At 37.6% G+C, this 14,440-nt stretch overlaps 1 protein-coding gene across 5 annotated transcripts in view; it reads right to left on the bottom strand.

Moving 5' to 3' along the window:
• Window positions 1-958: 958 nt before the first annotated feature.
• LOC145998986 (mitochondrial thiamine pyrophosphate carrier-like) overlaps window positions 959-14,440 on the bottom strand; it is a 66,003-nt gene continuing 52,521 nt past the window's right edge. For 2 of the 5 annotated variants that reach the window (XM_083135840.1, XM_083135839.1), the window contains exons 4-6: window positions 8,772-8,937; window positions 6,427-6,590; window positions 959-1,211 (exon numbers count right to left, since the gene is read on the bottom strand). In XM_083135840.1, coding sequence (XP_082991966.1) covers window positions 1,035-1,211; window positions 6,427-6,590; window positions 8,772-8,937 — 507 coding nt within the window. In that variant the 3' untranslated portion in view covers window positions 959-1,034. Of the gene's footprint in view, window positions 1,212-1,314; window positions 1,608-6,426; window positions 6,591-8,771; window positions 8,938-14,440 lie in introns of those variants that run through there. The other 3 variants (XM_083135835.1, XM_083135836.1, XM_083135837.1) reach the window with 2 other exon arrangements.

The raw sequence follows: 14,440 nt of genomic DNA, 5'->3' as shown, positions 1-14,440 counted from the left end.
TTGGCGTCACAGCGCGATGTGCTAACCACTCGGCCACAGGGTCGGGCACCACTTAAGAAAGGATCTGAGAAAACGAAAGTGAAGAGATAGTGTGAAAGAGGACAATTGCAACCTAACAATGAAATAATGATGATCAACAGATTCTCTTGGGATATCGAACATGTGACTTCTGGATAGGTTTCCAAGCTTTTGAGAGCAAACACCCAAACTGGTTTATATATATATTTGAAGTGGAAGGATCCCAGTGTAGATGGCGGACCAATAATGAGGCGTGTCCGCTGTATCCACATTGTTGGTCGACTGTTGCTAGTCAGTCTGAGTCCACTTCAAGCCCCGTATCATGGCCCCTGATTGGTCCGCCATCTACACCAGAAACATCCCACCTACCCCTCACCTGTACCTTTGATCTGTGACTTGGTTGCCATGAAAATGGGGAACACTTGTTTATACTTTTGGAAGTATAATGTATTATGTTTAGTGTGATTAACTGCTTTGGTCAAACTGTGTGTTCTGTGACAGCAAAATACATGTTTCAAAATGGGACTGTGGTTGTTGAACCCATGAAAGACAAGATTGACATGCATGTTTAATTCAGTACATTATTTCCAAAACACAGTAATGTGTATTTTGTATTTTTATTTTACGTTGCTTTTGTCAATTTAAGCTAATTGCTATGATGACGGTACTGATGATCAGTTGAAATTCATAAAAAGAAACTTACAAAGAACATCCATGCTCTGGCTGCAATCTGAAGCCAGGAACTTTCAAAGTTGACTACTTAATTTGCTTCACCACCAAGCCAGCTATAATAATGCATATCTATTATAAATATTATTTATGATTTTTTTTATCCTATTCCATCGTCTTACATCCAAAGTTTTACAACTTCAACTAGGACCTACTTTACACTGTAGTTCTAAAAACTGAAGAGTAAAATAGAAAGTTACAAAAAGTTTTATTTACATGTATGGAGTTATAATAAAAAGTATTCTCAGCATGAAGAATTTCTTACAAATAACGCTAAAAGAATGCTTTCACGAGCGATGTTGCCATTGACAAATCTGGCAAGCTTGCTCATACAGAGAAAAGCGAATTGCTGTTGTGATCATTGCCTTAATAAGAGCAGGTAAAAGACCCTTGTACAACCCTACGTATCCTTCTCCATTAATGGTTTTCACAATACAATCTACCATTCCCGTATATTGGATAACCTGTGAAGTAAATAGGCATAGTCATATTATTAATAAAATTGCCAATAACTGAGAGTTCTCTGTCGAATTAACCGAGCACCAATAGTAAGGGGAAGACATGATATTGCTACAATATTTAAGATTTATTTACAAAAACACTATACAATGATCATAAATAATCAATATAAATACTATATTTCATTGCATGGGGCTATGCTGAAGAACTACAAACATCGTTCGCTGCTACCTATGAGAGACACGTAACAACTGGCAAAATTGGTCGTACAAGGAGAAGTGGAGGGCTGTTGTCGCCATTGCTTTCAATATGCTAGGTGTCAGACCTTTGTACAACCCCACAACCCCTTCCATCTGAAATGTTTTCCACAGACAGTCTAACATCCCATTGTATTTCACCACCTGCAACAAATATTCACACATCAATTACTGATTTTTGCAATCTTTTTAGCAAATCTTGACAAGCAAATGAAAGCAAGAGACAATCAAAGAAACAATACTTTTTCTAAATTGAGTCTGAGGAACTAACCTATCACTGCCAACAACAAAGCAAGTGCAATTTCTGCTTTTCACATGTGCAAAACTAGACACAGACAGGATTAAAAGAACGGAAAGTATGAAAAATAGGAGAAAGGTTGAACAATACAAGTTAGATATTAACCACGAACAGAACGTAAGGTAATATGGTAAAGTGTTACCACAATGGAAAACTAGGATTACAAAAACTAAACAATACTAGAGGGTACAGTAAGGTCTGAATCAATGAAAAGGTGTTGAAACAAAATCTAGCTCCATCAATCAATTTTGGATTAAAATCTTTTTACAAGCAACCAGGAAGAATTGTTTTTACATACAAGTAGAATTATATACCTTTATTACAAGAGGAAATAAGAATGATGTTTGTACTCAAGTAAGATTTGGGGTGTTTAAGTAGGAGATTCATTATATTTTTAGATATTTCTCTAACAAATACGGCCACCTTTAAAAAGAAAAATGTGTCGTAATCATGGTATGGATTTATGTGGTTTTAAAATTCCTGACAAGAACAAGGTCCCTTACAACAAAATAGAAATAACATAGAATAACCAAATTTAATATAACTCCTAAAATCTGTGAAAGGGCCCGTTAGTGTCGCCCGAAATTTTTGTATGGGAGGTCAAGTCACTGATATGAAATTAAACATTAATATTATTAAAATTAATAACTATCATAATTATTGTAAACCAATAATAACTGTAAATAATTTTGGTGCCAAACTATTATTAATGTTATTATTATATCCATGGGAAGATTATACTACTCGATACTAGAGAAAATCCAGTGGGCTACTTTTCCTCACTTTTAACATTTCACACCGTTATGCATGTCATGCTATTTTATTAATAACTTTTACGTGCTTCATTCAGAAGTAAATTTTTTGTCATTAGTTTTAAGATCTGCGACCTCTCACATAAAAATCTAATTTCTTGGATTTTGAAAACTCATAGGACCATTTGGATTAAGTGGTGTCTGACCTGGCTCCTGCATATCATTCAGCAATTCATTCTTTTGTTGTGGATATTCTGATAGAATGCTAATTAACTGTACTTTATTTCTGTTATTGACTATGAACATAATACAGTAAGGTTATTGCTTTTTTTGTATTTTAAAATCAATAATACCAATTTCCAGGGGAATGGAGAGGGTTGACTAACTGGTTTGGGGTTCACTAGCACTTGCAGAAATGAAACTTGTCACAAAGGTGTGAGGAAAATAGGCTCCTGATTAGTAAATACATGGATTTAAAGATTAAATATCCATGGCTTGCTACAGATTAAAACAGGACAAATAATTTTGATTGGTTTTATTATTATGAGATTGTTTGTAATATAAATAAAATCCACAAGCAGAGTTCAGACCATCTGTATTAGTCAACATAAAACATAAACATAAAACAAATAATCTTTTTGCAGACTGTGTGAAACACAACAAAGGCAGGGACACTGCCAAGGATGAAAGTGGTTACACATTTGGCAAAGATTTAAACCTAGGAGAATATCAGGGTGGCTACTCTAGGACCATGATAAAATTCAAGTATAATTCCCGGTTTTCACGGCAAACTTTCTAAAAATTCAAGGTTATAAGTAGATGTTTTCTGCATTTCAACCTTACACATTACCACCTCTTGCAACCCACAGACAAATATATTAACAATATAAAAGGTGTGTGTGTGATTCCAATACATATATTCAAAAAATCTACTTCAATTCAATTAAACGATGTGTGTGTGTGTGTGTATAATATTTAATTTAAGGTGCGAGATTTACATTTGCCATTTCACATACTCAGACACGAAATACATGTGCAAACACGTCACAAATGTTACGGGCAGTGGCGTGCGGTGATAAATCAGGCAGGGGAACAGGTCACCTGCACTTGCCCTACAAGACATCTGAAAGATTCATTCACCTTCTTAAATATTGCATGTGACTATAATACTTATGGGATTTACTTTTATAAAAAATAGTGTAATTGAATTACAGGGGATGGACAAAAATATGGAAACACCACGACATCGGAACGGATGATATTCACGCAATTTTTCCACTTGGAATCGGACGAGGTGCGACATTCTTTTGTTTTGCGCCGTGAGATAGGACCCTGTCGGACTGGTAGGAGTAGACAGTTGGGCTGTAGATAGGGTGCAATGCAGTTGATACTGAATCATGTCCGAGCTGACAGTGTTTCAAAGATGGCAAATTTTTACTGCCCCCCTTGCAGGGGCCTCTGTTACCAGAGTAGCCATGTTATTTGGCATATCGAGAGGGACTCTATCCAAGATCATGATTACATAATAGTGTCCGGAAAGACATCATCAGATAAACACCTGCGTGGACGAAAATGTACACTGAGGAGGATTGGACCATGTTTTGCATGAAGAATGGTGCAAGATCCCATTATCCACCATCCAAGACTTGTATTTGACCATTCCTCGGAGACTGCAGGCAGTTTTGGAAGCTTAAGGTGGTCCTGCACCTTATTAGCTTCAGCATTCCGGCTTTTCTTCGCAGGTGTTTCAATATTTTTGTCCATCCCCTGCATACCTTTGTATACACACAATAACAATAACAAAATGGTGGAATTATGCACATAAGTACAGACAATTTAAATAAATATTGGATTAGTAAAAATAACATCAATCACTTCATAATATTTCACACAGTGCTCGAAGTGGGGGTGGGGATAGGTTCATGGGGGATCCTCAAGTTCTGAACAAAAAAAAAAATCAAAGCATCCTCTCCAGGTGGAATAATTTGCATATGTATCCTCTTACCAACTGCACTGTCTTCATGCTGATCCATACAAGCATCCCTTTTGGACCATACATCCTCCCAGCTAGGAATTTCTACTTCGAGTGCTGTTTATACATAGGGAACTAGGAAAGTTTTGCAATTCACCTTTCATTTACAAAATCTTTCTGAGTACTTTCCACCACACCCTACACAATTCTCTATCCTTTGAAACCAGTCGTCAAACCAACACTTCCACATTTCCTTAAGGAGATGGGCACACTCCTCATCCCACGCCCTTAGAAGGTATTTTTCCTTGGAAAACCACCTTTGAGCTTGTCGTTGACGTGAGGGACATTTGAAGGAACAGTGGGAAGCCACATGGAGTGAGGTCTGGGCTGTAAGGAGGATGCTCTAACACCTTCAGACCAGTACATGCCCAATATTCAGCATAAACTTTGGAGTAGTTGGCAGGAGCATTGTTGTGGTGGAAAAAGCAAGTGTCTGCCCTTGAGCGTGGATGAATGTTTTTAGAGCTTGAACAACTCTGGACAGGCACTCCTCAGTGTATTACTTGACGGTGACTGTTTTCTGTGTTTCCAGCACCACATGCTCCACAACTGTCCTTACGGTAAAAAAAGATAGCCATAATTTTCTTCTTCATGGATTGGGATTTTTGCACAGACAGGACATGTTTTCATCTTCAAAGACCCAGATTTTGCTCTGGGTTTTAGTGTGCACATCATAATAGTAGAGAAAGGTTTCATCACCAGTTAAGATGCTGTTAACATAGCGAGATGTTCCATTTTCAAACTTCTTGAACATCTCACGGCAACATGAAACGTGTCGTGCTATCTGCTCATTGGTTAAAGTGTGGGGTATCCAAAGGGAACAAACGGTATGAATTGCCGGTGCAGGAATGTCCAAACCCTCTTCTATTTGGCAATAGGTCACATGCCTATTGGACTCGAGCATCTTCCCGACAGCAGCGATGTTCTGCCAGTGACAAGCTCTGAGGAGTAGCTAGTTTAGCAGTGATACATCAATCAAAATCGCATCTCTAATTACTTTCAAATCACAATATTTATTGTCCTTTTGAAGCCACAGTTCATATGCAGAACTTTTTTCCACGTGCTTCTCCTCCCTCGGTGCCATCAACGGGCAAGACTAGAGCTACTCTAGCTGGCTTCTCCTCAGCCTCACCAGTTTCAGGTAGAGACAAGGTTCCGGAAGGGAAAGGGGTGATTGGTGGGAATCATAACCCCTCTTTTCGCACAGAGTTCCTAAAAAAAGAAGGCTAAAGGCAGGCAAGTATGACAAAATGGACTGTAAATGGGTGTGTGTATACCAGTTATTTATCCATACACACACACACACCCAACACCCTCCAAATTTCCTCAATACCCTCTTAAAATTTTTCATCCATTTCCAGTTTTTGGTAATTTTGGCTCCAAATTTACCCTTACAACCCCCCCCCCCAAATGGAAAATTCTAGATAAATCCTTGCCATATACTACATTTGTACATTTGTACAATGAAATGTGATTAAATTTACGTACTTGACTCAATAAAAACATATTATCTTTGCTAGTCTGTACATAACATGTATTGTGTCAATTTATTTTTAACCTTACTTTGGGTATTGAAGATTAGGCACACAGGAGGAGAACTACTACGTAGAAAATTTCAGCGAAAAATGCAGGCTCAACCAGGACTCGACCCCGGGTCTCTCGCATACGGTGCCATTGCTCTACCACTGAGCTAATAAGCCGGTATGGTCTCGCCTGATTTTTTACCTGTATGGATAGCGAAAAATCAGGCGAGACCAGGCCGACTCGGTAGCTCAGTAGTAGAGCAATGGCACAGTATCGAGTCCTGGTGAAGCCTGCATTTTTTGCTGAAAATTTCTAAGTACTTACTTTGGGTGTATTTGCAAAAAAATGTGATCGTACCTTCCCAAATGGATGCCTCGCCTCTTCAAAGCCTTGCACCTGTAGCCTCTTCTTCGTGATGTCCAGTGGGTAGACGGATACTTTTGCCAGCAGGCCTGCCAAGGAGCCACACACCAAACCTCCAATCATAGACATTTGCCTCTCACCATTCTCACCCTTCTGCTCTGCAAGATGTAACAATGCTTCAACATGCATTATCAAATACCATGCTGATTTGTTTTAACACTAATGTAAAATCTTCACTCCCGTGTCACATTACATATCATAAACACTTGCAATTAGTACCTTACACTTCAGGCCCATTGCACTATATCTTTTACAACAGTGCTAAATAGTATTTTTTTAGAACCACTTCAGAACCAGAGATAAAGAAAGTGAACATGGAACCAAATAAACAGTCAGACACATAAATAAATGGTGGTCTTAGGAAGGGCGTTCATGAGCTCATAGAAAAAAGGAAATATATGAATACATATAATTTAAATGCAAGGTACATACAAGAAGAATTAGTCCTCTTCTGCTGACTTAAACAATACTAGGCCTTTTTGTAAAAATTTTCAAGTATAAAATCCAATAGTATCAATCCATATACTGGAAGGTTAATGACATTAAAGTAATATCCACTATCAGTAAAATTATAAATAATATAAGTTAATGCACTCCATATTAACACCACACACACACACAAAAGCACATTGGGTTACATGATTCCTTACCTGTCAAAGAATCATAAAGAGTGATGCAATTCCAACAAGAAAAATATCCAATGTGGAGAACACTTTTTGATGGCCTCGATCACCATGCAGATAGTGAGTGATTGGCTCAACTGAAATTTGCTTAAATGGTGTAATAATTAATTTTAGCAAGTCCTTTTCGTTTATCAAAAAGTGTAACAATTTTTCTGTTAGCTACCAGACTCTTATCTGTATACCATTTTAAACAATTTCCTAACCTTCATCTTCCTAAATTATGCAGTCATACTTACTTTAACAGTCCCTCATGAAGGCTAATGGTGATAATTTGGGTGATGTTTCACTCAATGCTATGTGTTTTAATCTTCAAAGGTACAGTAACTTGAAATCATTTCAAATCACATGAAACATTTTGAAGAAAAAAAAATGTAATGCTTCCCTAAGCATGTTTGGGAGCAAACACACCAACACATGTTTGCTACCCTCTTACAATCACCTTCCAATGTGATGTTGCAAATTCACAATGTATGTGATCATATGCACATGGACAAATCATTCTATTTAATTATATTTTGCATCGCTTTTCTACCTCTTGGATTAATAGTAATGATGAGGATGAAGAGATGCAATGCATGTTGGGAAATTGGGACCCCTGACTTCTTCGCATCATGTTAACCATTCCGCCATGGAGGCCGGTGGAATTTTTATTATTATTATTGTTACTTAGAGTCAGGAATGCCCATCTCCCCAAGGCCTATGATGCAATCCCCCCAAAAGGTAGAACATCCTCCCCCATTTGAGCCGAATTATTTACTCAAATTATTATGGTCAGACAAAATTTGCGGAACAATATAATATAGACATATTTAAGCAATATATGCTTTCTTTAGGTACTCTAGGCTCACTGCCATTGTTAGTGTACTGATCCTTATTCTTAGCAGTTTGTCTGCTTGACTAACCTTGTATTAATGCGAACAGCACCCTCCTCCCCAACCAAACCGATTCTAAAGGCATAAGAGGTGGCGTTTAATTTCAACCCTATTGCTGCGATCACCCACAGGTAGGTAGAAAAACTGTACATAATAAACACAACTAAAAATCAATAACAAGTCAATCAAACGAAACGATCGCCCCTCTAATTTCTGTGTGAAGATATATAGAATTGGCATAAAATTTTGTCTCCCCCTAAAAATTCCCATGATGCAGGCGCATCATGAAACCCCTTGTGGGCACCCCTGCTTAGAGTCGCTATTCTGGCACGTTCAGCTAATCACGATGACAAAGATGAGTGGTGATATGATAAAAGTGATGAAGGGACACTCGCAAAAAACACCTATGACTAGGCTGAAATTCGAACTCAAGGCTCCTGGTGTCGTATATGTTGTGCCAACCACTCTTCCATGGGGGTTGGCGATGGCAGTGGATTTCAAATCAAGATCTGATGCAGAAAGCATGCAAAAAAATGTTACCATGCTTGTGTTTGCTCAATGTTATTTGTGCAGTACAAATAATACACGATACTCTGATTATAATGCTACCTGAAATGAGGAGTGGTTAAAATGAAAACCTCGTGTTAAAAAATCTACCACATGACTACAAAGAAACGTGTCTGCTAAAATCATGCAAAAAGGAGTTTTGTGCAATACAACTAACCTGTAACCCATTCTTCAAGCACCTTTGCAAAGAAGGTGTAGTACGAAAACTGAGCTCCTACGTATGGTGCTATCTGTAGGAGTGTAGGCCCAAGACCCTTGAAGAATGACGAAGGTCCTTCGTTCCTATACATCATCACAAAGGCATTAGTCACTCCATGATAAATCTGAAAGAGTTCAAAAAATTTACTGAACTGAAAATTTAGATATGCATGCTTTACATATACAGATAATGAAATAAGTTATTTGCATATTTTTCAAATAAAAAAATGGCAGATTAATAAAGTTGTAAACTGATATACAGTTTCTGGAGTTCATTTAAATCTAAGCACACGGATATTCTTTATTATTATTATTATTAATTTAGTTTATACAGAATTTTCCATCCGGGGGTGGGGTGGAGGCTAAATTTAGAGCCAAAATGACCATAAAATAGCCCTGAAAAATTTTAGGGGGTGTTGAGGAAATTGGGGGGGTGTAGATAAATCACTGGTAATAGCAGCAAAAAATGTATTTAAAATATAAATGTATTAATGTTCCTGAATAAGTAATATAAGTGATTTTTACACATGCTTTATGTTATTTTTGGTACCTATTCATTTTCATCACAAAGCTTTCATTGTTTTAAACAATTAAAACAGGTAAGTTGTTACTGTTATTAACTAAATAAAATTGTCGTTTCTGCAGGAAAGTCAATAACTCGCACGTACTTTTTACAATATCATAAAATATATTGAGGAAACTGATGTGAAAACCTGAATGTTCTCTACGTATTGTAATATTAAAATTTGTAAACAAATATGATGAAAATAATTGTAATTCCAGAAAGTTTATGTCTATTGTTCTTGTAACCATAATTTCTTGCTGGTGAGATCCTATATACTGTCAATTAGGGATGTGCCGAAGCCGATTACAGATGTATGAAAATCGGCAGAAATTGACATTTCGGCATCGGTAAAAATCCTATATTTAAACCGGTACACATTATACTAGAGTTTTACCTTCCAATAAGTTTTATATTCTAGTTTTGTAAGATTTATTGAAAATTAGGTTATGATTCGTCATTATTGTAGAGTTTTTGTAATAAATTATTTCAAACTCTCATTCAGAGGATCAACCTAACTCAAAATCGGAAATAAAACAGTACATTGCTGAACCAGGATCTGCTATTGGATTGGAAATTCAAAAATGAGTATTCAAACCTGAAGAAAGTGCTGAGAAAATACTTGGGCACACCTGCTGCATCAGTATTCAGTGACTGAGTGTTCAGTGTTGCTGAACCGATTTGCGATAAGAGAAGAAGTAGGTTACTTCCTGAAGTGCTTCAAAAACTCGTGTTTCTGAAGTTGAATCTGGCAGCAGTAAATTTCCAATGTAAAGAACAGGAATTCATTTTGCATTTCAAAGAACTGCTTGTGTACTAATGTTAAATCTTTTGAGAATCCATGTTCTTCTTACAGGTTCACTTAACCACCTTTTGTAGATGCAAATGTACATTCGCATCTCTTGAGAATATATATGTATATACGAGGGCCATCCAGAAAATAAAGACTGCTACGTTATACAAAATGAAAAACACAATATTTATTGGAAAAAAAAATTCTGTTACATACCTGAAGCTTCCTTCACTTCTCTACATAATCACCTCCTACATTTAAACATTTGTCGAATCTGGGCATGAGCTTCAGAATTCCCATGTTATACCCTTCTGCCGCCAGTTCATTAAGCCAGGTGGTCACTGCATTCAGTGACTTTTCAGGTGTTCTTTTGGTGGATTTCATGCCAAAAGGCATTACAATCAATGCATATAGTTAGAAAACTACGGCGAGCCATCCAAAACAGGAGGCGAGGAATGCTTTCTGGAGGAATTGTGCTTCTGCACAACAATGCCCACCCTCACACTGCTGGTGCAACTAAAGAATTGCTGGATCAATTCAGATGGGAAATTTTTGATCATCCATCCTATGGTCTGGACCTTGCGCCTAGCGATTTCCACCTTTTCCCTAAGCTGTAAGAGTTTCTGGGCGGTAAAAGTTTTGGAAGTGGTGAAGAGTTGGAGAATGCAGTGACCACCTGGCTTAATGAACTGGCGGCAGAAGAGTATAACATGGGAATTCTGAAGCTCTGCCCAGATACGACAAATGTTTAAATGTAGGAGGTGATTATGTAGAGAAGTGAAGGAAGCTTCAAGTATGTAACAGAATTGTTTTTTTTTTCCAATAAATATTGTGTTTTTCATTTTGTATAACCAAACGGTCTTTATTTTCTGGATGACCCTCGTACATATGATATGCAATAGAAATGTACATAGCAAATTTATTTTTGTCATGCTGAAAATAACATCCCATTTCTGTTAAATAATCTTATGTATCGGAATCATTATCGGTTCCAAAAATTATCGATGAGTACATCGGCATCAGTAAATTTTCAGCTTTGTCACATCCCTACTGTCAATGATCAATGCTGGTAACGTACTGAGCAATTGATTGCTGGCACTAGGTAGAACTAGAACACAAGAACAATACAGCAGAGGGAGTTTGCACGCCAGATGTGTGCCGAGCTCTTGCTGCCTAATCTGGTGAGCTTTTCTTGTCAACAGTCGGAGGAAATTGGGAAATTTGAAGCATTGTGAAGACTTTATGAACGAAAAAACTGATTTGTAAATTAAGTATCTTGAAATGTAGTGTTTTATGAAGCAGAAAAGAAAACAAATTGAAGTTTTTCCATTTTCAGTTGGAGGTTCGTGTGCTCCGTGAACCTCTTTCAGGCGACTCCACTGAATAGACTTTGTCTTTATGAACCTCCTGCGAAAGTAAGCATTATTGTCAATTTTTTTTACGCTGTTACCACATTGAAAATTTACCTCAAAATTCTGAGAAGAAATGTATCTGTAGTGAAATTTTCGCTACAACTACATGAATTTTGTAGCTTAACTACAGCTACACTTTTCAAAATGTAGCGCCACTACAGCTACAAATTTTGTAGCTAGCTACAGTAGCGTCGCTACAAGTAGCGTGCTACTTCCGACCACTGTTCAGTAGTACCTTCTTGTTGCTAGCTTACGCCCCTTCTAGTTTTCATCACTTCATCCACCCTTCATATTCACACTGCCATTGGCAATTTCACCATCTACCCCAATGGCACTTGCACCTCTCTGAAGCTCAGGATCAACCATCACTTTTTGTGTCAACCAAAATATCCAATTTCACCGTTGGATACCAACAGGTACAACACTAACTTAAAACTGTTTCCAAGCAGCCACCAACTACCACCATCACCAACACATTCTTCTGGGAATGCTGGGAAAGACTCTACATTATCAGTTATGCATGCTACCATTGCCCTAGAGCTCAAACTAACCACTCAGTAACCATCCCAACTTATATCCACCCTTCTGATCCCAGCCACATATTTCCGACATGTTCCATCCCACTCGCTATTTAGCAAACAGTCAAACAATGGTGAAAGTGCCTTTATGTCTCACTGTCTGGCTAAACTGCAGTGCCTTTATGCAGGGGCACAGACGTAAGATTTCCTTCCCAAGATCACACTTCACAGGAATTGAGCCCATGCCTTCCATATGGTTGTCAGTTGTCATACTGACCGAACAAGGTAATGATTACAAATGCTCATTTTTAAGGAAAATTCTAGAATAAAAATTGAAAGTTTGCAACATAACGATGAGTGCAGAGCAGGAGAATGAGAATTTGCAAAACCAGACATACCCTTGAGGAGTAATACTCGTGATTACAAATTATAACATCCCAACAGTGCTTATACTTACATTACATACAAGCACCCTCAATGGTATGATGTATTGGTAACACTGTTACCTTACAATCAAGGAACTGTTGGTTCGATTCCTGGTGAATGTATTGCACACTGATCTGGATCTCATTTTAAACTATAGCCTATCTAAGCAGAGCAGAAAGGTCACATGTTCATACATGAGTTATATATTTTGTTAGTATGTCAAAGCAATACGAGGGTCACTATTTATATTTTGAGCCTTGGCAACACTGATTGAAGTTAGGCGCGATTTGACATTTGCACGGAATCGTCTGGCATTATTGACCATAACGTATTACAAATGTTTTGTCAATAGCTTCATTTGTGTTGTTTATGTTGCCTTGGAGATTGCGCGACAACAATAAAATGGAATTAACTCGTGAACATTTTCGTGCAATGATTTTTTTACGATTTTCGACGTGGATTATCAAGACAAGAGTGCATCGATCAACTTACTTCCACATTTGGCGATGAAGCCCCATCCTTTGCCACTGTGAAACGCTGGTATAACGAATTTAATCGTGGCCGCCATTCGCTCACCGACGAGATTCGCGAAGGTCGTCCACAATCAGTTGTTGTTCAAGAAAACATTGATGCTGTGCAAAACCTAATACTGCAAAATCATCATGTGACATACTGTGAGATTGAGGCAACCATAGGCATTAGTTCCACCAGCATATATAAAATATTACATGATCATTTATATGTGAGAAAGGTATGTTCTCGTTGGATCCCACACAATTTGACAAAAACTCAAAAAGACGCTCGCGTCAATTGGTGCAAACAAATGCTCAATAAATACAATCGTGGTGCTTCAAAAGACGTATATAAGAGTGTAACAGGTGACGAATCATGGATATATGCATATGAGCCGGAACGTAAACAGCAGACGACTGTATGGGTGTTTCAAGATGAACCCAATCCAACAAAAGTTGTTCGCGCTCGAAGCACATCGAAACAAATGGTCGCCTGTTTTTTCGGGAAAACTGGTCATGTGGCAACTGTGCCTTTAGAGGAATGTAGAACGGTCAACTCTGAACGGTACGCAACAATTTGTTTGCCAGAGGTCTCCGGTCAAATAAGGAAAACAAACAAACGCCGTCGGATCATTCTTTATCAAGACAATGATAGCTGTCGCACATCTCGTCTAACAACCGACTTTATGAACAGTCAAAAAATCGAATTGATGGGTCAGCCGCCATACAGTCTTGATTTGGCACCCAATGACTTCTTCTTGTTCCCGAATGTCAAGAATAAATTGCGTGGACAACGATTTTCGTCGGCGGAAGACGCCGTTGATGCGTTCAAAAACCATATTATGGAGGTGTCTCAAGAAGATTGGAAAAACTGCTTTGACAAATGGTTCGAACGAATGCAAAAGTGTATTGACCATAAAGGAGAATACTTCGAAAAACAATAAAGCAGTTTTCAATGCCAAATTCCTGTTTTTTCATTGTTAGGCTCAAAATATAAATAGTGACCCTCGTAATAAGTACATAAAACCAACAAGCAAAATACAATATTATGTAAACTGTACAACATATGATCACTTGTTCCCCAAAAGTAGCATTTAGTTCTAAAAATTGTGGATCTCACAATATAATTTATTATATCAAAATTACATATAAATATTAGGAATAGGACAGATTAATAGCTTCTTGATTGGTATTGGCAAATATAGGCATATTGGTGAAAATTACTGAGAATTTTATTGATCCAATATATCGAATAAATAGGATGTAATTTAATGTAAAACCATCTTCTTGGTATTTTCCATGAATATAAACACATGTTCAGGATTTGTAAAGCAAGTCGCTAAATAGGCAGTTAGTTTCTTAAAGCAACATCCATTGAACAGCCATCTGGTTACATACAATAATT

This window comes from Lepisma saccharinum, chromosome 14 (assembly GCF_977018435.1).
Source record: "Lepisma saccharinum chromosome 14, izLepSacc3.1, whole genome shotgun sequence".
Taxonomy (NCBI): Eukaryota; Metazoa; Arthropoda; class Insecta; order Zygentoma; family Lepismatidae; genus Lepisma; species Lepisma saccharinum.
The sequence above is the reverse complement of the archived record's forward strand: the minus strand, read 5'-3'. Positions and strand labels throughout refer to the sequence as shown.